Here is a 24132-nt window from a genome sequence, read left to right on the forward strand (position 1 = left end):
TTACGGTAACACATCTTTTTATTAACTTATATCAAGATAATCAGTTTCCTTTGTAATCTTATTTTCTATATTAAAAAACATTATTCTGAGAAAGGGTCAGTAAATCTCTTCAGACTACAAAAGTGGTCATGGCACAGGAGAGGTAAAGATCCACTCCTTTCTGTGGGTCTGTTTGCAGTACCATCAGACAACCATTTAGACGTCACTGCTGTTTCTAAACGTGGCCCTTCTAGGCTACACCTCGCTTCCCACCCTCCTCCATGCAATTACCTCCATTTGACAGACACAGACTCTTGATTGTAAGCCGACCAGATCGATTCTGCTTGAATCTAGAGATGGGAGGGAAACACAGCTAACTGAGCCAGTGAAGATGAACTCCCAAGAGGGAAAAGGCCCAGAAAGAATGTACTTCTACCATCTTAGACGAGTGCGACCTGTAGGAAAGTCAGCGCCTCACTGACCTGTAGAGCAGCTCCTGAGCCACGGTGTCCCCGTAGTCGTGAGACAACAGGTTGATCCTGCGGCTCTGGAGCCCCAAATGTCGCAGAAGTGCCTCCACGATGCTGGCCTGCTCAAATATGGAATAGTGATGTGGCCTCTAGAGAAAGGAGAGCCCAGACACACAGGATGAAGTCGAGGCTGCAGGTCTGTCTGCCAGGCCGATCCCTTCATCCTCACCTACCCCCACCCCTCAACGCTGTACCATCTAGATGCCGCTTACCGGTTTGTCACTGAAGCCAAAGCCTAGGAAATCAAGGGCAATCACTCGATGAAACCTGAGGGTCAGACCTTCCCAAATCTACAAAAGAGAAAGGGATGGTTTGGTCCTAATCCTTCTCCTCCTCGTCTCCAACCTACAGGAACAAAGGAGTTTCATCCCTATCTCAGCTTAACAGACAGCCTTTGATAAAGGGAAAGTCTCATGAAACCACCACAGGCCCACAAATGATCCTCTCGGAAAGTGCTTTATTCCTAATAATTAATCTCCATTGATGGAGGAACTCGAGCACTTTTTAACTTGGCAATGATCCCTCCCAGATTGCCAAAGACTTTTTTTTTTTACTCCCTTACAGTAAATGAGAAACTGTTCTACATTTAATCCTATTTTATTAAGCAACTCAGATACGTAAAAGCCTTCTGCTGTTGCAAGAAAATCCTTGATTTTGGATTTTAAAGGCATAGTAGGACCCAGAAGTCTGATTTTATTACCTTGTACCAATCATAGCTGGATGTTGGAAAGCCGTGTAAAAGCACGACTATCTCCGGACTTCCAACCACACCCACAGAGTCTGGGAAGGAGAGAGAACAGTTAGGCCAACTCTAAGAAAATAACTTTGAAGATGTAAAAAAAATCTAAGTAATCTGGTATAAAGGTCAAGAAACACTCACCAAATTAATGACATTAAAATAATACATTTCTTTTTAAAATGCAAGCTTATTGCTTTAGGTAAGAACAGGCATTTGATAACTATTTTCTTTTATCCAGTATACTTAAAAATTGTAAATACAGCTAATATTTTATACAAACTTTAAGTGGAGCATAGTCTATAAAAATACTGAATCACTAATGTTCTACACAGAAACTAATTGTAAATCAACTATACTTCATTTTAATGTAAATAGCTCACTTTATATGAAAATACTTGATGGCAGACTGCTTACTTTCACCTAGGTTTTTAAAATATTTCCCTATTTCTCCCTTTATTCTGTATTATTGTTATATAAATTGCTTTTCCACAGTAAAGTTTCACAGTTATTAAAAGTACACTCACAATTTACAAACTACAAGTTCTGTGCACCTATTAGTAATGAACAGCCTCACAAAAATTCCCTAAAATATAGTAACTCTTTTCCACTCACTGAGCTCAGTTTATGCTGTTTGCCCAACACTATCATTTCCCACATTGGAGACTCAGTCAAATATTAAAAGCGTAATGCTCGACTACTGCAAAATTCTAACAACTATAAAAAAGGTTAATCAACATAATCATGAACATTTTTAAATTTATAAACATCTTTTATATTAGCCAAGCATTTAAAGAGTAAAGAGCCTTGCTAATAGTATTAGATTAAAACTGATAGATTCATATACCACCATTGGCATGAGAATTTGATAATGAGGTTTATAAAAATAATTTGTTAAAAGCAATTAAAAATTTTATATACTTTAGCCTAGACGTCTTAGTCTTGAGAATCCACACAAATAAATCATTTCATTTACAAGTAGTACTGTTTCAAAAAAAATAAGGAAAAAATTAACACATACATGAAGATTTCCCCTCAACATTAACTATTTAAAGCACTGAAAAACTGGAAAGAATCTAAGTGACCAACATAAAGAAAATTATATACTTACTTTTTATTGAGTACAGCAAATGAGAGGAGGTCAGGAGCAATAATGAAAAACGGTTTATGACAAACATTTTTCGTTATTGCTCTTGACCCCCGCCCAAAAGTAATCTTTTCCGATCTCATTTCTCATTTTCTCTACCTATAAAATGAGAAGAACAGCACCTACCTCCAAGTACTGTTGTAAAGATTAAATGAAATAATGAGGGTTGAAAACATAATTCAATGTCTACCATAAGGTAATAAGCAGTCGATAAGTAGCAGTCATGACAATAATTATTAGCAAGTTAATTTATACAAAGGTATAATATTTAAATCACATTCAGTTATGCATATAAGAAATAATCTTTATAGAAAAATAAAACTCCAGGGTAGGGGAGGACACAACCACTGGTAGCTGTGTCTTTGAATGCTGTTTATATTACCTGACACTAGGGGCGCTCACAAGAGAAAAGCCAGTACTGTCTATCAATACAAACCAGACCGCAAAGTAAATGAACAAGTCAGTCTGCAGACAGGAATCTCAATTCCACCACCCTCTCTCCCTCCCAGCTGTTTTCTGTGAGCTTCCCTGCTGTCAAGGTAATGAGAGAAATTAGTCCATTCCTCCAAATGAACACTGCACAGGAAAAAAAAGGGTTTTTGCCTTCATCGCGGAGGGGCGACAGAGACCAATGGATGCAAAATAACTACCTCGGTGGGACCCGTGGGACCTTTTACATGCAGTGTTCCAAAGAGCCCTGTTCTTACCTTGGTAGAAGATGCGCAGTCCCTTGTAGGTGAAAAATTTGCCTGACGACTTCCATGAGTGAAGAGCGGGGGAAAGCTGCGGGGGCGGGATGTGCAGATAGGCCGCAAGCAGGGGCACCGCCAACAGCCCCACCTGTACCCACCACTCCCGCATCCTGTAAGAAAATCAGAAACCTGTTGTGAGCGGTCAGGTGACAATGCGCACGATCTGCAAGCCCCAAACCGGTCAAGTAGGGGGTGGATTTCTGCGCTGTGTGGTGACTGCCTTGTCCTCCATGTCAACCATGGCAGAAAATGTACTCTGCTTCCTACGGCCATTGCCGTATTTGGTCGTCGTTCTAATTTTAAGGGAAAATAGATTATTTTCATATGTAACTTTCCCCCTCAACTTCTCCCCACTTTAACTCTGCAGCCCCTCCCCTTGTGCTGTAGAGGTTTTTATATAAAGTAAAAGGAAGACAAGTTACTTAAGTAACTACATTGGCTTTTATCAAGGCATTCCTGGGGGGATGGGGGTATTTCCCTCATATTTACTTTAAAAGCTCTACAACCTACCCACTGGCCCCCGCCCCAGTAAAATGTTTTAAATATATATATTTTTAACTCATTAAAAAAAATACGTAGTGACATCACATGTCCTTAAGCAGAGAGCTGCTCTTGATTTTCTAGTGTTTATCAACCCTCTGACTCCAGTGAAGCCCAGTTTGATACTACTATATAGATTTGGGCTGAGAAACTGCTAGGGGTAAAGAGTGTGAAAGTAAGAAGATAGGTGCTTTGTACATTCCAACATAAGCAGCTTTGTCATGACCCTGAATATCTAATCTCTTAAGGCAGTGGAGCAGCAGATTTTATTTCTGCTTTTTTTAGCACTCTTAAGGAAGCACCCCTATTTATTTATTAGCATGCTCCTTACTCCCCATCTCCCCCCACACCCAAAAGGAGGCGAGAATCTGAGAACTGATTTTGTTTTGGGGAGGAGGGCAGTGATTTACACACCCAACTTTTTCATGCCCATGACTTTGAAGGTCCAGGTCAGTTTATCCACAGTAACAAGTGCTAAACAGGAATTAGAAACAGTCCCCTCAGTTTCTAGTTTATAACTCCTGAGGGTCACCAAAGAAAGAATTATCAGTTGAATGGATGTTCTCTTAAAAGTAGCCAGAATGGAAGGAAATACCTCCTAAAACTAAGAATTACGAAGAACACAGAACTATAAATAAGCGGAATTCATTGTGAAAGCCCTGGTGGAAATGGCTTTGTCTGGACACACACCCTTCCATCATATTACCTATAATCTGGTCACAATCCCTAACAAACTAATATTTATTTTAGAGCTTTTTTTTTTTTAATAACTTGTGGTTTTATGTCCACAGAGAACCTCAGCTCCTTTGCCTATTTTAAGGCATACCAAGGCAGTCTCCCCGCCCCCCGCCTCCCCGAAGTATATGTCCATAAAATAGTCAGTGACTTGGTTCTTTTAAGGTAGAAAGATTAAGAAATGATTAGAAAAAGTACCCTGAACATGATCATTATATCACAGTATTCACCCCATAACAGTAATAGGCTGCATCCCATTATCTCCTTAAAAGGTGAGGTGACAAAAGGTATTATTAGATTTAGGTTATCATTTCTCCGTGCTACCTGTCCTGGACATACATTTTCACCTGCGCATTTCATCCTTCCTGATCTCCCAATACTTCTCATTCATTTACAGGTTCCAGCAGCTGTGTATCTGCAGTGACTCAGCAGAGAGTCAGGGAGGGGATACTAGAGGAGGGGAGCAGGAGGCAGCTCCCCCCTCCATTTCTGGGGTTGAAGTGGTGGGGGGGGGCAGTGGTAGCCCCAGGAATGAACAGACGCTGTTTCTGGACACCACCATCCGCCACCTCTTCCTTCTCTTTTACTCTAAGAATGCAAAGAGGCAACCCCTCACGAAGCCATAAATTTAATTACTTCAGTAAAAATGCCCCTAATAATATTTTAGGATTGTTAGTATGAAAGCAGTCAGGCAGTCAGTAGGTAAAATGGATTAAACATTTTTTGACTAAAATCTCCATTATTTGATGAGCCAAGAATTAAGAATATAAATTCAGCAAATGCCAGTAACAAACCTTCCAGAAATTAATGAACATTTACGAGCCTTTATCTTGTAAATAGGAAAAATGCACACATTTAATACCACCAAACCTGCCCACTTTAGAGCATCGAGGTGAGACTATGAGCTACTTTGTGCGTGTGTGTGTGTGTGCTAAGTCGCTCAATCGTGTCCGACTCTTTGTGACCCCATAGACTGTAGCCCACCAGTCTCCTCTGTTCACGGAATTTTTCAAGCAAGAACACTGGAGTGGGGATCTTTCCTTCTCCAGGGGATCTTCCCAACCCAAGGATGGAACCTGCGTCTCTTGCGTCTCCTGCATCAAATGGAGGATTCTTTACCACTGCGCCATTTGGGAAGCCCAATACTTTGTAAACCAGTGCAAATAATTCATGTGTAATATTATGACAGTTTGGTCACATCATTCTCACTTGGCTTCCTGTTACTTAAATCTAAAAAATACTTACGCCTTGGTGATAACACACTGCCAGTTCTAGTCACACCTATGCGGTAACTCATGCCACAACGACCGCAGGGTCTTCAAACCCTAAATCACGCCAAAGCAAAACCCAGGTCTAGAAACCCTACATCGCGCCAAGGTGATGCCAGAGTCTAAACATCTTAAGTCGCGTCAAGTGAAACCCAGGTCTAGAAACACTCAATTACACCAAGACGGTATTGGGGTCTAAAAATCGTCGTTTGTGCAGGGGTGACGAGAGGATCTAAAAATCTTCTATCGCACCATGGCGATGCCGGGGTCTAAAAATTCCCAATCATGTCAGGGTGATACTGAGGTCTAAACATTCTAAATTACAACAGAGTAGTACCAGGGTCTAAAAATCTTAACCCTAGGGCATACCAGGGTCTAGAAACCCTAAATCTCACAGGGCGACGCCCAGGGTCCAGAAATTCTAAATTGCATCAGAGCAATACCGGGGTCTAGAAATCCTAATTTAGGACACTCCAGCATTCTTCTGAACGTTCTACAGCATTCGGGCGAGACATCTCCTCCCAAGCAGGTAGAGCGGGCTCAGAGGACAAGAACACATGCCCCCCCCCCCCCCGCCCCCGACCTCCCGAGATTTTCCCCTCCAGTGCACAAGTGCCGGTCCGGTAGCCCCAGCTCCGACCGGCAACGTCTTACCTGCTAGCCCGCACCCTATTTGGGGACAGAGGCTCCAAGCCAGGCACACATTGCCACCGCCACCCCACCCCTGGCGCCCGCCACGCACCCACCTGCGGAGACGATCTCGGCGCACCATGGTGGTGTCTTAGCCCATGCCGCCTGCACGCCGGCCCAGAGCAAAGGGCGCGCTGCAGCGCCCGCAGCCGTGCAGGGCTGGCCGGCAGCAGGGCGCAGCCCACGGCCCAGGAGGGCGGCGCGGCCGCGGCAGGCGGCCACCGGGGTGGGCGCTGCGGCAATGCGCGAAGGCGCGGTTGCCGCAGAGGAGGCGCCACCCGCCGGGATGCACCGGGAGGTGCTCGTGGCCGCGGCAGCGCCGAGCGAGTGGGCACCGACTTTTAGAGCCCACCCGCGCCCCGCCCCTGGCCCGCCCACCGCGCCGCAGTGCCCCTCCCGCTGAAGCCACCTCCCCTCCTCGCAGCCCTGCTGCTGGCGCCCCTCCTAGTGCAGCTCCGGGGGGCGGGGCGGGGGGGGCACTTTCAGGGGTGTTGACCCCACCAGCACCCCACTGCTCCTTCACGGCCCCCTACCCTGAACCACAGGTTCTACAAACAAAAACCCTCCTCCGGCGAATTAACAATGGAGGTAGAGACCACAAATTCCTGAGACCCCCCCCCAACACCACCCCCAGACCACCCATAAGCCCCCCCCAAAGCCCCAAAGGTGGCCGCTCCACCTCAAATGCAGTAAGACCCAGGGCTGTGGGCTGCTTCTTTTGCCTGGCGATCCTCGCGGAGGCAGGGGGACACGGCACAAGCGCCCGCGGCAAAGCAGCGGTCCGTAAACTCCCAGCACCTCCTAGGTCCCTAACTGCAGGGATTTAAGCTGAGCTGGGCCTACCTCTGAGCTATTCGGCGGATTCATGGGACGGCCGCTCAGAAGCAAAAGAAAAAGGGGTGGGTGGGACGGCAAAACTTGCGGAAAAGCAAGGCTCTTTTTCGCACGGCCACGGCCGCGGGCTTGTCCTCTGCGGCAGCGCTACGTGGTCCGCACGCCCGAGCCCTGCCGCAGCCCTCCCGCGGTACCCACTCCCAGCACTGACCCGACCCGAGCCAGGAGGGGTGATAGGCACAGGACATGAGACTAAAGCGCCCTTTATTTGTGTAAGACTGAATCACAATGTGAGGGCCCCAATGGTACCGAAAAGAGGGAAGGGTTTTTTCCCCCTTCATCCACAATCCTTTAAAAGGCATTTATCAAGTACCTTTGAAGAGAAAAGTGTAGAGAATCAGAGTGTGTGTTCTGTTTTTTGGCTGTAAATGGAAATCCTGACAAACGTGCGGGCTGCGCTGCCGGCTCCCTCCAGAGGGGGCGCTGCAGGCCTCCCTTCCACTCGCGCCCACCGTGGCCGCTCCGCTGCCCAGAGCGCGGGCGAGCCAGAGTCCCGACATCCCGGGCTTGAAAGGCTCGGCCAGCCGAGGCCACCGGGCGCCTCACAGGGTGCCAGGGAGCTGAGGGGTGCCAGTTGGACACAGGAGAAACCGCTGTCTGTGAACGTTGTCACCAAAAACGTGCGGCGCGGTCCAGGGTTCACCTCTACTGATGTCGCCTCAGAGGTTCCTGAAACAGTGCTAACTGAGCACCTCCAGAACGCTAAGAGCTAACGGTGCAAAGGCCAAGGAGAAATGGCCCCGGGAACCGCTCCCCCCCCACCCCACCCCCACCCCCGCCAAAGCGAGATGCTGACCATCTGGTAGGGATGACACCCAAGAACTGACAACGGCTTAAAATTTCCCTTTAATTTCCTGGCAACGTTTTGTGACAGGTTGGTCCCCTCCCCTCAACACACAAGCCCCTCAAAGGCCGAGCCCAAGTATTATTCACCTTTTGTATCCCCAAGAGCCCGCCAAGGCACTGGCCACAAAGCAGGCCCCTAATAAATACTGCATGAATAAGTGCAAGAATTTGAGGGCGCACAGGGGAGGAAGTAATTAAGGAGAAGGGGGAAAGGGTTGTTTCGAATGATGAATAGACATTTACCAGAGACAAAGGGCATTCTAACCAGAGGGGACGGCATTCGAGAAGCACCGGAGGTGCAGGACCGCATGACCTTTGGGGAAAATTGCAAACCCTTTGGGCTACGGAGATGAGAGGCAAAAAATTAGGCTAGAAGGAGTATTTCATCTTAAGGAGTTTACAATTTGTCTTAAAGAATATGAGGAGCCACCGCTGGATTTAAACCCTTTACGGCCTTAATTGGTTACTTAATGAAATTTCAATTACTCCCCTTAACAAGCAGAGGATTACCTGTTTTAACGAACCGCCACCTTTTAAGGACGGAATTAATTACTGAGCAAGATTTAAATCAGTCCTTTCAACAAAATAAAGACTTTCCTATTTTAACTAAGAGAACAATATAAAACAAACTTGGCATTATAGTTTCTCATAGTCATTGTCAATGGAACCTATGAGTCCTACAAGCAATTCCCTACTTTTATTCTCACCACACCAGAAGCACCAGCATCCAAGATGAAGGAAATTTTGTATTTAATGGACTGTGTGCTCACAAAGGATCTTATTCTGAAAGCCAAGGAACATGTCCACCCACATGGAACAAGTGGGCAGACAGGAGGGGAGACCGCTGGGGTGGGGGAGGGGTGGGGACAAGGGAAGTGCTTAAAGACAAGTGAAATTGTAATGCTCTCCACAAACCCTCCCGGACACAGGGCTAGGAAAACGTTCCTTGGAGAAGTAAGTTGCAAAGGACTTCAAATCTCTAACTCGTTTAGCTGAAGGAGGCATTCCTGTTTGGAAGAACCTCCCAGCGCACAGGCAAGGAGTCTGAAAAATGAAGAGGATACCAGGAGAGATCAGCTTGGCTAAAGCCAGGAGAAAATGCTAGAGAATGCCCCAGGAGCCAAACAGTTAATGAGTTTTCTAACTGTGCTCGACTTACAGAGAGAAGCTTCCTCCACCAGGGGAGAATCTGGCCCAAAGTATAAAACATTTTAAGTGCCTGAGAAAACATGTAACCGTACATAAATCCAAAGCCTGCCTCTGGCTGGCTCTCAGTGCACTCTTTCAGCTCTTAGACACAAATACCACACTTGACCGAGATCACAGATAGCAGCATTCCCTCAACCCACAGCTTATCATACATTCTTGTCACATTCCAATTCTCAGACAGTCTCACATAGTAAGACCTCAGATTTGTGCAAGGATGAGGGTAGAAAGTTTGACATTTATTAGCCTGCTGATGTGCAACAGCAGTGCAAGATCAGCAGGGCTGGCACTGTGGGTTCAATAATATTTTTTGAACCCCAGTTTGAGACCCCAGTTTGTCATTACAATGACAAACACAAAGATATTTATGGAGACAACAGGACAGAACTGAGACTGCCACTTTCAAGAGCCAAAATTATCGATTCAAATAAAGAAGTTCAAGATGGGGGAAACCTGGTTGAACAGCAGCACATAAAGAGACTCATGATTTTAGTTGACAGTGAGTCTGTGATATGTCTCCAAAAAACCCATAGTAGACTGTAGACTGTAATTAGAGAAGCACCCAGAATAAGCTAATCCTGCTTTATTTGCTAGTTAGACCTCAAGGAAAGTGTTTTATTTTGTTCTACAGACCAGATATTATTAAGAGACACATAAACAGGAATTTGTTCAGAGAAGACTAAAATGCATTGCAAATTATGTCACTGAAGGTATAAAAGCTGTCATATTTTAAACTCCTACTATAGCATGAATCCTTATTCAGTTTATCCCTAATTCTCATAATAAATCGCTAGATAAGTATTTTCATCTACATTTTTCAGAGAAAGATACAGCAGCTCAGAGCACTGTTAGTATGTAAAGGACTGTGAACTGAACACAGATGCGTTCTGGCTCCAAAGCTGGCGTTCTTTCCACTACCCCACACTGCCTCCCTGTTTAAAATAACCGGGCATATTTAGTTGGAAGAAAAGAAGCCTTGTGGAATGAGTGGAAGAAGGAAATGTGTTAGCAGTGCTCAAATATTTGTGGAAGCAGCATTAGATGTTTAGACGTTTTATTCTGTATGGCTCCAATGAGTGCAAATTGTAGAGAAACAGATGTCGATTCAACATAAAGAATTTTCCAATAGTCAGGGTTGTCTAGAGAGACTGGGTATCTCAGCCATGTGGAGACGTGACAAGTTTGCCATCTCTAGGGGCTGGGCAGTCCTGTGGCAGGTATGCAAGTTCTGGATGAATGCATGAATGACCTTTAAGGTCTTGTCCCATCTGATAGAAACTAAGGCTCAGAGAGGTGCTGGAACTTGGCCAGGGTGACCCCCTCCCTGATGGGTCAGATCCACAACAAGATCTTTCCTGGGTGTTTCTCAGTCCAGAGCACTTTGTACAACATGATGCTTCAAGCTGGGGGCAAGACAAATTGAAGAAATTATCCATACAGTCATGTCAACCTCCCTCTCAATTCAATTTAACCCATATATCCAAAAAGCCACTGGTGTCTTCCTTTCCTCTTCAGGCTCATTTTTGGGGAGAAGCAAGGGAGCTGAATAACCCATTAACCAGATAAGATAAACCTAAGAGACAGATTACAGTAATACTGAGCACCCCTAAAGTATCTTTACACACCCTGTGCATTACTGGACACATCCCATAATCCCACATTCGGTCCTGTTTTGCTGTTCCACACCTGGAATACATCTTGCACACAGAGATAAATGAGTTTAAGAATTCGATATGAATCCTATCTTGCATTTTTATAGTTCTTTACACTTTCATGTATATTATCTCATCTGATGCTCATCACAGTCCTGTAAGGAAAACAGTTGTGTTTTTTTTTTTGTTTTTTGTGTTTTTTTTTTTTTTTCCAGTCAGACAAGCAATTTTCTAGCTGCCTGGGGAAGAAAGGGCTACAGCACAGAACTCGCTTTTTTTTTTAAAACTACATTCCACATTAGATTATTCCTCCAGCCTGGATGAGTCAAACCAGAAGCAGGTGTTTTGCTTTTCCTCGATTGCTATCAACACCTCACACCTTCAGCTGTCCTCCTCCACCAGTCCCTCCAGTGCCCCCACCCCCGCTACTACCGCAGCGCTTTGTCATGAACCTGCGCACCCCGCTCTCGGCTGCTCCAACTCCCAGAGAGAGCCACCCACCCAGCGCCGCGCGGGTGCGCCCCCCGTATCCCCCCACCCCCGACATTCGTCCAGACCCGTGTGGCTGGACCTTCCCAACCACCCAGGATGTACCACGGCGGGAAGACGCAGCTTCCCGGCAACTCGAGACCCGATTTCCTGAAGGGGTGGTTAAGCAGGCTGAGCTTCGGACGAGGGTTAGTGGACTTTTGTGTTCTCGTCCGACCCTGAGGTTCTACGATACGATGACTGAGGAGGACCTCGCCCACGTGGCCCTCGAGTGGTGCTCACACCTCGTGCGGCCACCCACCAACCCCAGCGTAGTCCGGCACGCCTCAGCCGGCCTCACGGCCTCCCGGGCCACTATCACTCACAGCTTGGCCCCAGGGTTGGTGTGGTCCACGCACACTAGTCACTTACCCCGAGTGTGCTCATTCCCACTCATCGGGTGGGCTGGGAGGGTAAAGGTGGCGGGACATTTCTTCCCTGCCCGTCTCCTAGCTGATTTAGTTAAGACTTGGGCTACAAGACTCCATGGTTGGGGGACCAGATTGCGCATGCGCCTCCCGTGGTGAGCACTCCTCAGTCTGACCCCGGTCCCAAGGAAGACCCAGCCAAGCCACCGAATACCCGGCTCAGGGCTAGAGCGTCGCCACCTCCGAGCTCATGCCCATCGCCCCCGAGCCAACCTGTGCTGCTACCTGTCGGGCGTCAGCGCCACCTATTGAGAAGGGTATGAAATGGCAGGCTGTGCCTCGAACAAGAAGAGGCTGAATAAACGAATAAACTTTTACAGGGCCCAATTTGCGTACTTTTATGTGATAAAACTGAAGGCCAAGAAGTGATACTTTGATTAGTTATTAACCGAGATCTTTGGTGAGCCTTCCATATCTCAACTATTTCCCTATCTTCATAGTTATCCTGCTGCTGCTGCTGCTAACTCGCTTCAGTCGTGTCCGACTCTGTGCGACCCCATAGACGGCAGCCCACCAGGCTCCCCCGTCCCTGGGATTCTCCAGGCAAGAACACTGGAGTGGATTGCCATTTCCTTCTCCAATGCAGGAAAGTGAAAAACGAAAGTGAAGTCGCTCAGTCGTGTCTGACTCTTAGCGACCCCATGGACTGCAGCCTACCAGGCTCCTCCGTCCATGGGATTTTCCAGGCAAGAGTACTGGAGTGGGGTGCCATTAGACTCCCAAATCTACGTCTCCGGCCCTTCCCTCTATCCCAAACTCTAGATCCATATATTTGACTGCCTTCTGTTCCTCTTCACATAAATGAAGAGGCCCACTTACGTCTTATAATCCACAAGGGCTAAGTGAAATTCCTTACCCTTTATGTATCTTCTCCTTCCCACACTACAAACTGATTCCTCCCCCTTCCCCAGAACCTGTGTTACCTTCTGTATTCTCTATCACTGTTAATGGCATCATTAGCCACTCCAATCTCCTCCAATACCTGTCGCCTGATGGAATGGGACTAAAAGGCAAGCAGCCTTGGGTACAAATCCGAGCAAGTTCCCTCCTTCCTCCTTCTTCCTTCCCCCTTCTCTTCAACTTACCTCCAAAGTATCTTGAATTCATCTTGCTTCCCTCTATTTGCAACAAACAGTTCCCTTGTTCAGGCTTCATTATCTCTCACCTGGACTACTGCCTCCTAATTGGTTTTCCAGGTCTCCACAATCACACCTTTCTAATCCAGTATTCACACACCTGCCAAAAGTGGCCTTTCTAAAATGCAAATCAGATCACATCTCCCTTCATCTGGAAACTCTTTACTAACTCCTATTTCCAATGCTAAATTCAAGCTCTGTCACTGGTCATGGAAAACACTTCAAAAATCTGGTCTTTCCTTTACTCTAGTATCTTCTCTCTTACACCCCTACCTCACCTACCTCCCCAAATTTCATAATCTGACCAAATGTTGCTAATTGTAGTTCTTCCCTGTGTGGGAACCACACAAAACAGTGTGGTTTCTATTCTCCATGCCTTTACACATGTTCTGTCCCCAAATACTTTATTCCCCACTTTGTCTATCTAAAAAGTTCATTCCTTAAAATTCAACTTTGGTGTCACAACCTCTTACAAGCCTTCCCCACAAGCTTCCTATAGATATATTACTCCCTCAGTGCTATCTCTGCCCCTTGTACAAACATTTGTTGATCACTATGTGCCAAACTCTTATGCTAAACTCTTTATGTACATTATATTATTTAATTCTGATGATAATGCTGTCAAGGGACTATTATTATCCTAATTTTATGAATGAGAAAATTGAGGCTTTGAAAGAAGAAGGTGCTTGCCCAAGGTTGCAAAGCTAGTAAGTTGTGGAGCCAGGATTTGAACCCAGATATGTCTGCTCCTGTTTATCTATTCATCAAAAAGTTTTGTAGAATTAAAATGATATTTGAAAAATCACAGATCACCTTTTAAAAGTATTAATGCTTACAGAATTTTTTAAAGGAAAAACACACAGCTGTCCTAGTCTAGTAGATGGAAATAAGAGTGTTCTAATTTAAACTGATGCTATAGAAGGCCAAATAAATAGCCTTGATGTCTGGAGAAGGAAATGGCAACCCACTCCAGTGTTCTTGCCTTGAGAATCCCAGGGACGGGGGAGCCTGGTGGGTTGCCGTCTGTGGGGTTGCACGGAGTCGGACACGACTGAAGCAACTTAGCAGCTGTTGGAGAAGGAAGTGGCAACCCACTCTAGTATTCTTGCCCGGAGAATCCTGTGGACAGAGGAGTCTGGTGGGCTGCTGTCCATGGGGTCGCAGAGAGTACGGATACAACTGAAGTGACTTAGCAAGCATGCATGCATTGGAGAAGGAAATGGCAACCCACTCCAGTATTCTTGCCTGGAGAATCCCAGGAACGGAGGAGCCTGGTTGGCTGCCTTCTATGGGGTCACACAGAGTCGGACACGACTGAAGCGACTTAGCAGCACCAACAGACTAAATAAGGAAACAATTCTGCTATTGTTCTGTATAATTTATTCTTATTATATGAATGTTGTGTGTGTGTTTTTTTTTTTTTTGGCTAAGAGGCTGTTGATTGTAAACCATTAATAAGTAGACTTTTTTTTTCAAAACTCCTTCTGGATAAGAGTAGAGAGAGAAAGCTAAATTGAACAAGTCATCATACAATGTTCAAAAACTTACCAGCGATGGGGATACCAACATACCGTGAGGGATGTATGATGTCTTAATAAGTTAATATGTTTGAAGAGAAGAGTTTCTAGCACAGAGGACATGCTATTGTTAAGAACTTCAATAGTTCCCAATTCAGTGGTAAAGACAAATACATAAGCTGATGAGTGACTAATATAGCTGTGAACAAAGCTCTGTGGGAGTTCCCAGAGGAGGAGGGGCCTGAGGATCAGCCAGGAATTAGGAAGTGGGGGCAGGGAACAAGATGGCACCCAGCAGGGAGCTAGTTGCTAGAACCAGAGCAACACCACCTAACTTCTGCAGAATCATTTTATCTGTTGATAGATCTTTTACTACTGAAACCTCTGTTTCTTAGAACCTCTAAAGTTTAACGTTTCCTTACTCTGGGGTCTTGGCCACCTGGCAAAAGAGCAAGACTTTCACCCAGATGACATGAGAGTATGGCGGAGGGGAGAAGATGAGACTGAAGCATGCGATGGGGTGACCCAGTACTCCAGAGAAGCCCCAGCCCCACCCACAAATCCAGTTGGGATAATCAGAACTCCAGGAGGTCCTGGGAAGAGGAAAACACACTTCCCAGGAAAGGCAAGCACATTCCCATCCCCAGGCTCCAGCCCTTCCCTACCAGAGGAGAAACAGATGGGCACAGACTTAGTGCTGTGTGCAGTGAGCAGGAAGGAAGGACTGAGGCCATCATCCAGCTTGGCAGGCCCTGCCCAAGAAGGCCCACCTTTTTCCGCCAAACCCATGCCAAGTGTTTAGTACACTAACTCAGTGTTTCCCAAGCCAAATGACATGGAAGGCTGCTGAAAAGTCTACATTCTTTACCACAGACCATTAACTTTATATGTAGGCAAAACATATTTATGTTCCTCCCGTTCTTCAATAAACAGAGTAAAGAAACTTTCTGTGGGTAGTTCACTCTGGACCAGTGAAATGAGAGCAGCTATTCTGATGGGAATAACTAATGAGATACATACAGGAAAAAAGAAGTTAAACATGAAACAGAGGAACACTGTTGGTAGAATTGAATAGATACAACTTTTTTGGAGGGCATTTTGGCAATAGCTATTAAAATCGATCCGGCAATTCCACTTTGCCAAATTTATTCTATGTGTATACTCCCTGACATGTGTCCAAGGATGAACAATGCTGCATTATTTGGAAAAATAATCTTTTTAACTGAAAACAATCTAAGTAGCCATCTATAAGGTGCTGACTATGAGGCTGAAAAACGTAAAGTTTTTCAGTTTGCATGAAAAAGCAAGGTTCAAGGTTCAAAACAGTGTATGTATTATAATCCTACTTGCATAAAAACACATGTGTACAATATAACTAAATATTTTTAAATTTACAATATCAATATATTTATATACGTATTAGAAATCCCTGGAAAGATCCAGATTTGGCAAAGTGGCAGCTTAGGTACAAATTTGGTCTACAGGGAGATTTATTTATTGTTTTTTATTTTGTTTTGTTTTAAATTTGAATGTGAATGCCTGTGGGAAAGGGCTCTCATAAAGTCCTCTTTACTCTCTAGTCTTACACCCTTCAGTTCCCCCAGTTGTTACTTGACCTGGCCCCTAAATGCAAGTGAGGATAGATGCAGGCCCTTTGTGGGTAGCTGGAGGCATGCTTTTAGTATTTACTTTCCACTTCTATTCTATAAGCAAACATGACATTTATGACTTAAGGGAGGGTGGAGTGGAGACTGACATGTTTCCATGTCAGAGAAAAGAAGGACTAGAGGAAAATAAGGATCCTGAAAGATGAGACACTGATATGGAAGCTATTGCTACAGTCAAGATAAGAAACAAGCAGAGTCTGAACCAGGCGGTAACAGCAAGGACGAATTGTGAAACCCAGATTTGAAACTCCTTTTAAAATCCCTTATCAGCCAGTGCAGTTAAAGGAATGTACAGGCTTTGTTTCCTCCTTCTTTCCTGTCATGAAAAATTGCAGCCTGTGGTTTATCACATGGGCCGCTGGGCATGGCCCTGTTGTGCTCTGCAGGAATCCAACTCTGTTCTTAGCGCTCCTGGAGAGCCTCATGCTCCTGTACCTGTGAGTTAATTTCTTTTCCTCCACCATGTTGGCACCAATGGGACAGAAAGTGGGAGTCTTTAGCACCAAAGATGCAGCAGAAATGAACCTTGGATGTGCCTGTACAGAGTCTACCAGAATGTACTGTCCTGGCCTCTATCTACCTTGTAGGCTCGTGGATTCCACAGTTAACATAATATTAGAAACCCTAATAGTCTGAAAATAAGAGTAAAGCTTTACCTTAAAATAAGAACAAGGAAAACTTCCAAATGAAACGTTCCCTTGTTTTTGGCAGCTGCTAATAGCAGCTGGTATGAGAGTCCTGGACACCATACTTTGCTCTTTGATCTGCTGGAAATTCTTCAGTTGAATGAAATTACTTATTTGAAAAGATTTCGTTGAATTCAGGCTGGTATTTCACGGACTTTCTCTTCTGTAGTCTGAACAGTGGGGAATGCAGCATGGTGCTAAATTGGGGAGATTGGGTCACAAATAAAGTCCAATTTGTGGATTACTCTTTTTTTTTTTTTTGCCTGGCTCGTTGAAAGAGAGAGAGAGGAACCAGAGGTTTTACAACCATAAGAGGGGGTACATTCCATCTATGATTCACGCTACCCCCATTCCCACTGTCTCTGTCCCACAGCATTATGCCTGTCATAGACATTCAGGTACTTCAGTGCAAATCCACTGAGTTCACACAAGTATCCCAAATGATCATCAGCTGAAGCATGGATACATAAAATGTGGCATATGCATATAATAGAATATTATTTGTCAACAAAAGGGACTGAAGTACTCATACATGGTATACCATCGATGAACCTTGAAAACATGCTAACTAAAAGAAGTCAGACACAAAAGACTACATATTATATGGTTCTATTTCTACAAAATGTCAAGACTAGGCAAATCTATAGAGACCTAAAGTAGATTAGTGGCTGCCTAGGGCTGGGATAGGAAGCGGGGAAGGGAGTCATTGCTAATAGTTACAGGGACTTTGGGGATGGAAGTGGTGAGTATCAAATTAGTAGTAGTAATAGTTATATAATTATATAATAAAACCACTTATATTTTAAATAAGTGAATATGTTATATAAAGTATATCTCAATAAAGTCATTATTGAAAAATAAAAGGAAGAAAAGATGAGTATAAAATAAAACATTAGTTTAAAAAGCTGAAGTGGCTTATAATATCAAAAAAAGATAAAAAGATTTTGTAACAAGGAACATTCCCATGGATAAAGAAGGATTTCACAGTGAAATGGGAATTAATTTACCCTCCCCCAAAATCCTATATGTGTATACATATGGTAATAGAGCTTCAAAATAAGCAAAAACTGATTATAATTTTATAATGATAATTATAGTTCTCTGAATTAGAGAAGAAATAGACAAATCCACAATTATAACTAGGGATTTTTATACTCCTCTCAAAAATTTATAGAGGAAATAGAAAATCAAAATACAAAACACTTGAACAACACTATCAACCAACTAGAACTAATTGCTGTTTAAAGAAAACATACAACAAAAGTAAAACACACAGTATTTTCAACTGAACATGAACTATTCACCAAGATAGATCATACTAAAGATAGATCATATTCTGGACCATATTGGATAGATCTCAATAAATTTAAAAGGGCTGAATTCAAATGAACATGTTCTCTAACCACAGTAGAATTAAATGATAAATCAGCAACAGAAAAATATATGGAACTCCTCAAGTATTTGGAAATTAAACAGTAGACTTCTAAGTAATAATCCGTGTGTCTAATACAAATCACAAGCGAAACTATTAAACATTTTAACTGAATGGAAATAAAAACACAATATATCAAAATTTGTGGGATACAGCTAAAGCTTTGCTAAGAATAAAATTTATAGCAAGGAATACAATAGCCCCTTGGTATCTGAGGGGAGGAATTGGTTCCAGGACCACCACCACACCAAAATACAAGAATGCCAAGTCCTTCTATAACATGACTGCAGTACAGTTGGCCCTCCTTATCCCTGGGTTCCTCATCATCTCATTCAACCAACTGGCCATCCTGCAGATAAGGAGGGTCAATTGTTTTTAATAAGAACTGTTTCAGATCAAAAACTTAATCTTCTACCTTAAGAAGCTGTAAAAAGAAGAGCAAAATAAACCCAAGTAAATAGAAGGAAGAAATGATAAAGAGCAGAATCAGTGAAACTGAAAATAGAAAAACAGTTGAGAAAATTAAAAAAAAAAAAGCTAATTCTTTGAAAAGATCAAATTAATAGAAACCAGATGAATCAGGGAAAAGAAAAAAGACTTAATGGTGTCAGAAATAAATGAGAAGAGAATAAAGATCTTCACATATTAAAAGGATGAAAACAGAATATTATGGACAACTTTAGGCCAATAAACTTAATTTCAATGAAAGACAAATTCCTTGAAAAATGCAAACTATGAAGATCATTCAAGAAAAAAGAAACAAACACAATATCTCTATATTTACCAATTACATTGGACTCATGGTTAAAAACCTCCCAAAAGAGAAAACTCCAAGCATAGGTGACTTCACTGGTGAATACCACAAAACATTTCAGGAAGGAATAATCCCAATTTTACACAATAGTCTAGAAATGGAAGAGGAGAGGACACTTCCTAACTCGTTTTATAAGGCCAGCATTATTCTGTTCCAAACCAGACAAAGGCATTACAAGAAGAGATAACTACGAAACCAATATCTTCATGAACATAGATGCAGAAATCCTTAAGAAGTGTTTGGCAAATTAAATCCAACAATATATAATGGGGTTTATCCAAGGAATGTAAAATTTTTTAATATTCAAAAATCAATCAGTGTAACTCACCACATTAACAGACTAAAAAAGAAATACCATCTCAATAGATGCAGAAAGCATTTGACAAAATTCAAATCTAATTTCTAATGAATGCTCAGAAAACTAGGACTAGAAGGACACTTCTTCAACCTAATTAAGGGCATCTGTTTTCATTCCAATCCCAAAGAAAGGCAATGCCAAAGAATGCTCAAACTACCGCACAATTGCACTCATCTCACACACTAGTAAAGTAATGCTCAAAATTCTCCAAGCCAGGCTTCAGCAATTTGTGAACCGTGAACTTCCTGATGTTCAAGCTGGTTTTAGAAAAGGCAGAGGAACCAGAGATCAAATTGCCAACATCCACTGGATCATGGAAAAAGCAAGGGAGTTCCAGAAAAACATCTATTTCTGCTTTATTGTCTGTGCCACAGCCTTTGACTCTGTGGATCACAATAAACTGTGGAAAATTCTGAAAAAGATGGGAATACCAGACCACCTGATCTGCCTCTTGAGAAATTTGTATGCAGGTCAGGAAGCAACAGTTAGAACTGCACATGGAACAACAGACTGGTTCCAAATAGGAAAAGGAGTATGTCAACGCTGTATATTGTCACCCTGTTTATTTAACTTACATGCAGAGTACATCATGAGAAACACTCGACTGGAAGAAACACAAGCTGGAATCAAGATTGCCTGCAGAAATATCAATAACCTCAGATATGCAGATGACACCACCCTTATGGCAGAAAGTGAAGAGGAACTCAAAAGCCTCTTGATGAAAGTGAAAGTGGACAGTGAAAAAGTTGGCTTAAAGCTCAACATTCAGAAAATGAAGATCATGGCATCCGGTCCCACCACTTCATGGGAAATAGATGGGGAAACAGTGGAAACAGTGTCAGACTTTATTTTCTGGGCTCCAAAATCACTGCAGATGGTGACTGCAGCCATGAAATTAAAAGACGCTTACTCCTTGGAAGGAAAGTTATGACCAACCTAGATAGCATATTCAAAAGCAGAGACATTTCTTTGCCAACAAAGGTTCGTCTAGTCAAGGCTATGGTTTTTCCAGTGCTCATGTATGGATGTGAGAGTTGGACTGTGAAGAAAGCTGAGTAACGAAGAATTGATGCTTTTGAACTGTGGTGTTGGAGAAGACTCTTGAGAGTCCCTTGGACTGCAAGGAGATCCAACCAGTCCATTCTGAAGGAGATGAGCCCTAGGATTTCTTTGGAAGGAATGATGCTAAAGCTGAAACTCCAGTACTTTGGCCACCTCATGCGAAGAGTTGACTCATTGGAAAAGATTCTGATGCTGGGAGGGATTGGGGGCAGGAGGAGAAAGGGACGACAGAGGATGAGATGGCTGGATGGCATCACTGACTCGATGGACGTGAGTCTGAGTGAACTCCGGGAGTTGTTGATGGACAGGGAGGCCTGGCGTGCTGCAATTCAAGGGGTCACAAAGAGTCGGACACGACTGAGTGACTGATCTGATCTGATGAAAAATCTACAGCTAACATCATCCGTACTGCCTTCCCTCCTCATATAGGGAACAATGCAAGGATTTCTACTCACCGTATTTCTGTTCAGCATTGTCCTGGAGGCCCTAGACTGTGAAATAATGCAATAGAAAGAAATAAAATGATACACATTGAAAAAGAATAAGTAAAACTACATCTATTTATATACAACATGATTGTATGTGTTAAAATCCTAAAGAATCTACAAAAAGCTATTAGAACCAAGAAGTGAGTTTAGTAAGATTTTAGAATACAAAGTTAATATATAATATCAATTGTATGTCTTTTTACTAGCAATGAAAATTTAAAAGCTGAATTTTAAAATAATACCATTCATAGTAACATCTAAAAATATGAACTACTTGGGGATAGATTAAATAAAACATGACAAGATCTGTACACTGAAAACATTACTAAGAAAATTAGGGAATATCTAAATAAGTGAAGAGTTGTATCATGTTCACAGATTAAAAGGCTCCGTATTATTAAAATAGCAATTCTCCCCAAATTGAGCTACAGATTTGACACAATCACAATAAAAAGCCAAGCAGGCTTTTTTTTTTTTGTGAGAAAATAACAAGCTGATTGTAAAGTTTATGTGGAAATGCAAAAAGTCTAGAATAGCCAAAATCATTTTCAAAATAGAGAACAAAGCTAGGAGGTTTATATTACCTTATTTAAAGACTTACTATAAAACTATAATAATCAAGACAAGGTGATACGGGTGTAAATATGGACATGTGGTGCAGCGTGACGGAGTAGAGTCCAGAAGTAGACCCACGTATGTATGGTGATTTGATTTTCAACAAAGTTGCCAAAGCAATTCAGTAGTGAAAAGATATTTTCAGAAAATAATACTGGAACAAGTGGATATCCATATGCAAAACACACATACACACAAGTAAGGAGGTATGAACCTGTTACAAAATTTTACCCCACCCCATTTACAAAATTAAATTCTAAATGAATTATAGCCTACATCAAAAATGTATTCAAAGTGGATTACATATCTAAACATTATGAGGACTATAACCATAATAGTTCTAAAGGAAAAACATGAGAGAAAAGTCTTCGTGGGCTTTGGTTAGACAACTAGTTCTTAACTAGAATATAAAAATACAAGACATAACAGGAAAAATGATAAATTGGACTTCATCAAAATTAAAATCGTTTTACTCTCAATAGCCATTATGATAAAAATGAAAAGGAAAGTGACACACAAAGTATTCACAATACATATAACTTACAAAGAACTTGTATCCAACATATATAAGAATCCTGCAACTCAATAAAAAGAAAACAACAATTTTTAAATGAGGAAGATTCCAACAGAAACTTCACCAAATAACACATATGAATGGCAAATAAATACATGAAAAGATGCTTAACATCATTCATCATTCAGATCAGATCAGTCGCTCAGTCGTGTCCAACTCTTTGCGACCCCATGAATCACAGCACGCCAGGCCTCCCTGTCCATCAACAACTCCCGGAGTTCACTCAGACTCACGTCCATCGAGTCAGTGATGCCATCCAGCCATCTCATCCTCTGTCGTCCCTTTCTCCTCCTGCCCCCAATCCCTCCCAGCATCAGAATCTTTTCCAATGAGTCAACTCTTCGCATGAGGTGGCCAAAGTACTGGAGTTTCAGCTTTAGCATCATTCCTTCCAAAGAAATCCTAGGGCTCATCTCCTTCAGAATGGACTGGTTGGATCTCCTTGCAGTCCAAGGGACTCTCAAGAGTCTTCTCCAACACCACAGGTCAAAAGCATCAATTCTTCAGCACTCAGCCTTCCTCACAGTCCAACTCTCACATCCATACATGACCACAGGAAAAACCATAGCCTTGACTAGACTGACCTTTGTTGGCAAAGAAATGTCTCTGCTTTTCAATATGCTATCTAGGTTGGTCATAACTTTCCTTCCAAGGAGTAAGTGTCTTTTAATTTCATGGCTACAGTCACCATCTGCAGTGATTTTGGAGCCCAGAAAAATAAAGTCTGACACTGTTTCCACTGTTTCCCCATCTATTTCCCATGAAGTGGTGGGACCGGATGCCATGATCTTCATTTTCTGAATGTTGAGCTTTAAGCCAACTTTTTCACTGTCCACTTTCACTTTCATCAAGAGGCTTTTGAGTTCCTCTTCACTTTCTGCCATAAGGGTGGTGTCATCTGCATATCTGAAGTTATTGATATTTCTCCTGGCAATCTTGATTCCAGCTTGTGTTTCTTCCAGTCCAGTGTTTCTCATGATGTACTCTGCGTATAAGTTAAATTAGGGAAATGCAAACTAAAATCACAGTAAAACACTACTTCAGACCCAGTAAAGTGACTAAAATGAAAAATACTAACAATCCAAGTGTTGACAAGGATGTGGAACAATTGAAACTGTCATATATTGTTGATGAGAATGCAAAATTATACAACCTCTTTGGGAGATGTGCTGTTTCTTATGAAGCTAACAATATACTTACTATATGGACTCAATTACTCTGATCTCTGAGTATATCTCTGAGTATATACTGAGAGAAATGAAAATGTATATTCACATAAAGACTTGTTGAATGTTCAGAGCAATTTAATTTATAAGTCAAATCTAGAAAGAACCCAGATGTCCTTCAACTTATAAATGGAGACATTATACACCATTAACTCAATTGAATAAAAGGGAATAAATTATTGATATATGCAACAATGTGGGTGTTTCTTAAAAGCATTCTAAGTGAAAGAAGCCAGATGCAAAACATTATAAAACTATGTGATTCTATTTACATACAACTCCTAAATTTTTGTGGATAGCAGAGATGTTCCATGTAACATGATTATGAATGTGGTGAAATGTCTATATACAGTATACAGTTGGCTCTTAAACAACATGGGAGTTAAAGGCATCAACTCACCATGCAGTCAAAAGTCCAGGTATAATTCACAGCCAGCTTTCCACATTCTCAGATTTATCCAACCACATATAATGTAGTGCCATAGTACAGATCTGGTGAAAAAAAATCTGCATATAAGTGGATCCATGCAATTCAAACCTATGTTGTTCAAGAGTCAACTATACACTTAAAGTTATTAAAATTTATGTATATAAATTATACTTCAATAAAGTTAACTTTTAAGATG

General features: G+C 42.5%; 1 protein-coding gene across 16 annotated transcripts in view; it reads right to left on the reverse strand.

The window, feature by feature from the left end:
* Nucleotides 1-24132, reverse strand: part of MEST (mesoderm specific transcript) — a 47603-nt gene that overhangs the window by 6264 nt on the left and 17207 nt on the right. For 2 of the 16 annotated variants that reach the window (XM_086395638.1, XM_086395629.1), the window contains exons 1-6: nt 13017-13141; nt 3100-3254; nt 1210-1289; nt 722-799; nt 462-598; nt 271-329 (exon numbers count right to left, since the gene is read on the reverse strand). In XM_086395638.1, coding sequence (XP_086251764.1) covers nt 271-329; nt 462-598; nt 722-799; nt 1210-1289; nt 3100-3253 — 508 coding nt within the window. In that variant the 5' untranslated portion in view covers nt 3254; nt 13017-13141. The other 14 variants (XM_086395637.1, XM_086395632.1, XM_086395639.1 and 11 more) reach the window with 10 other exon arrangements.

This window comes from Bos grunniens, chromosome 4, assembly GCF_055505025.1.
Source record: "Bos grunniens cultivar Pamir isolate PY7600 chromosome 4, Bosgru_T2T1.0, whole genome shotgun sequence".
NCBI lineage: Eukaryota > Metazoa > Chordata > Mammalia > Artiodactyla > Bovidae > Bos > Bos grunniens.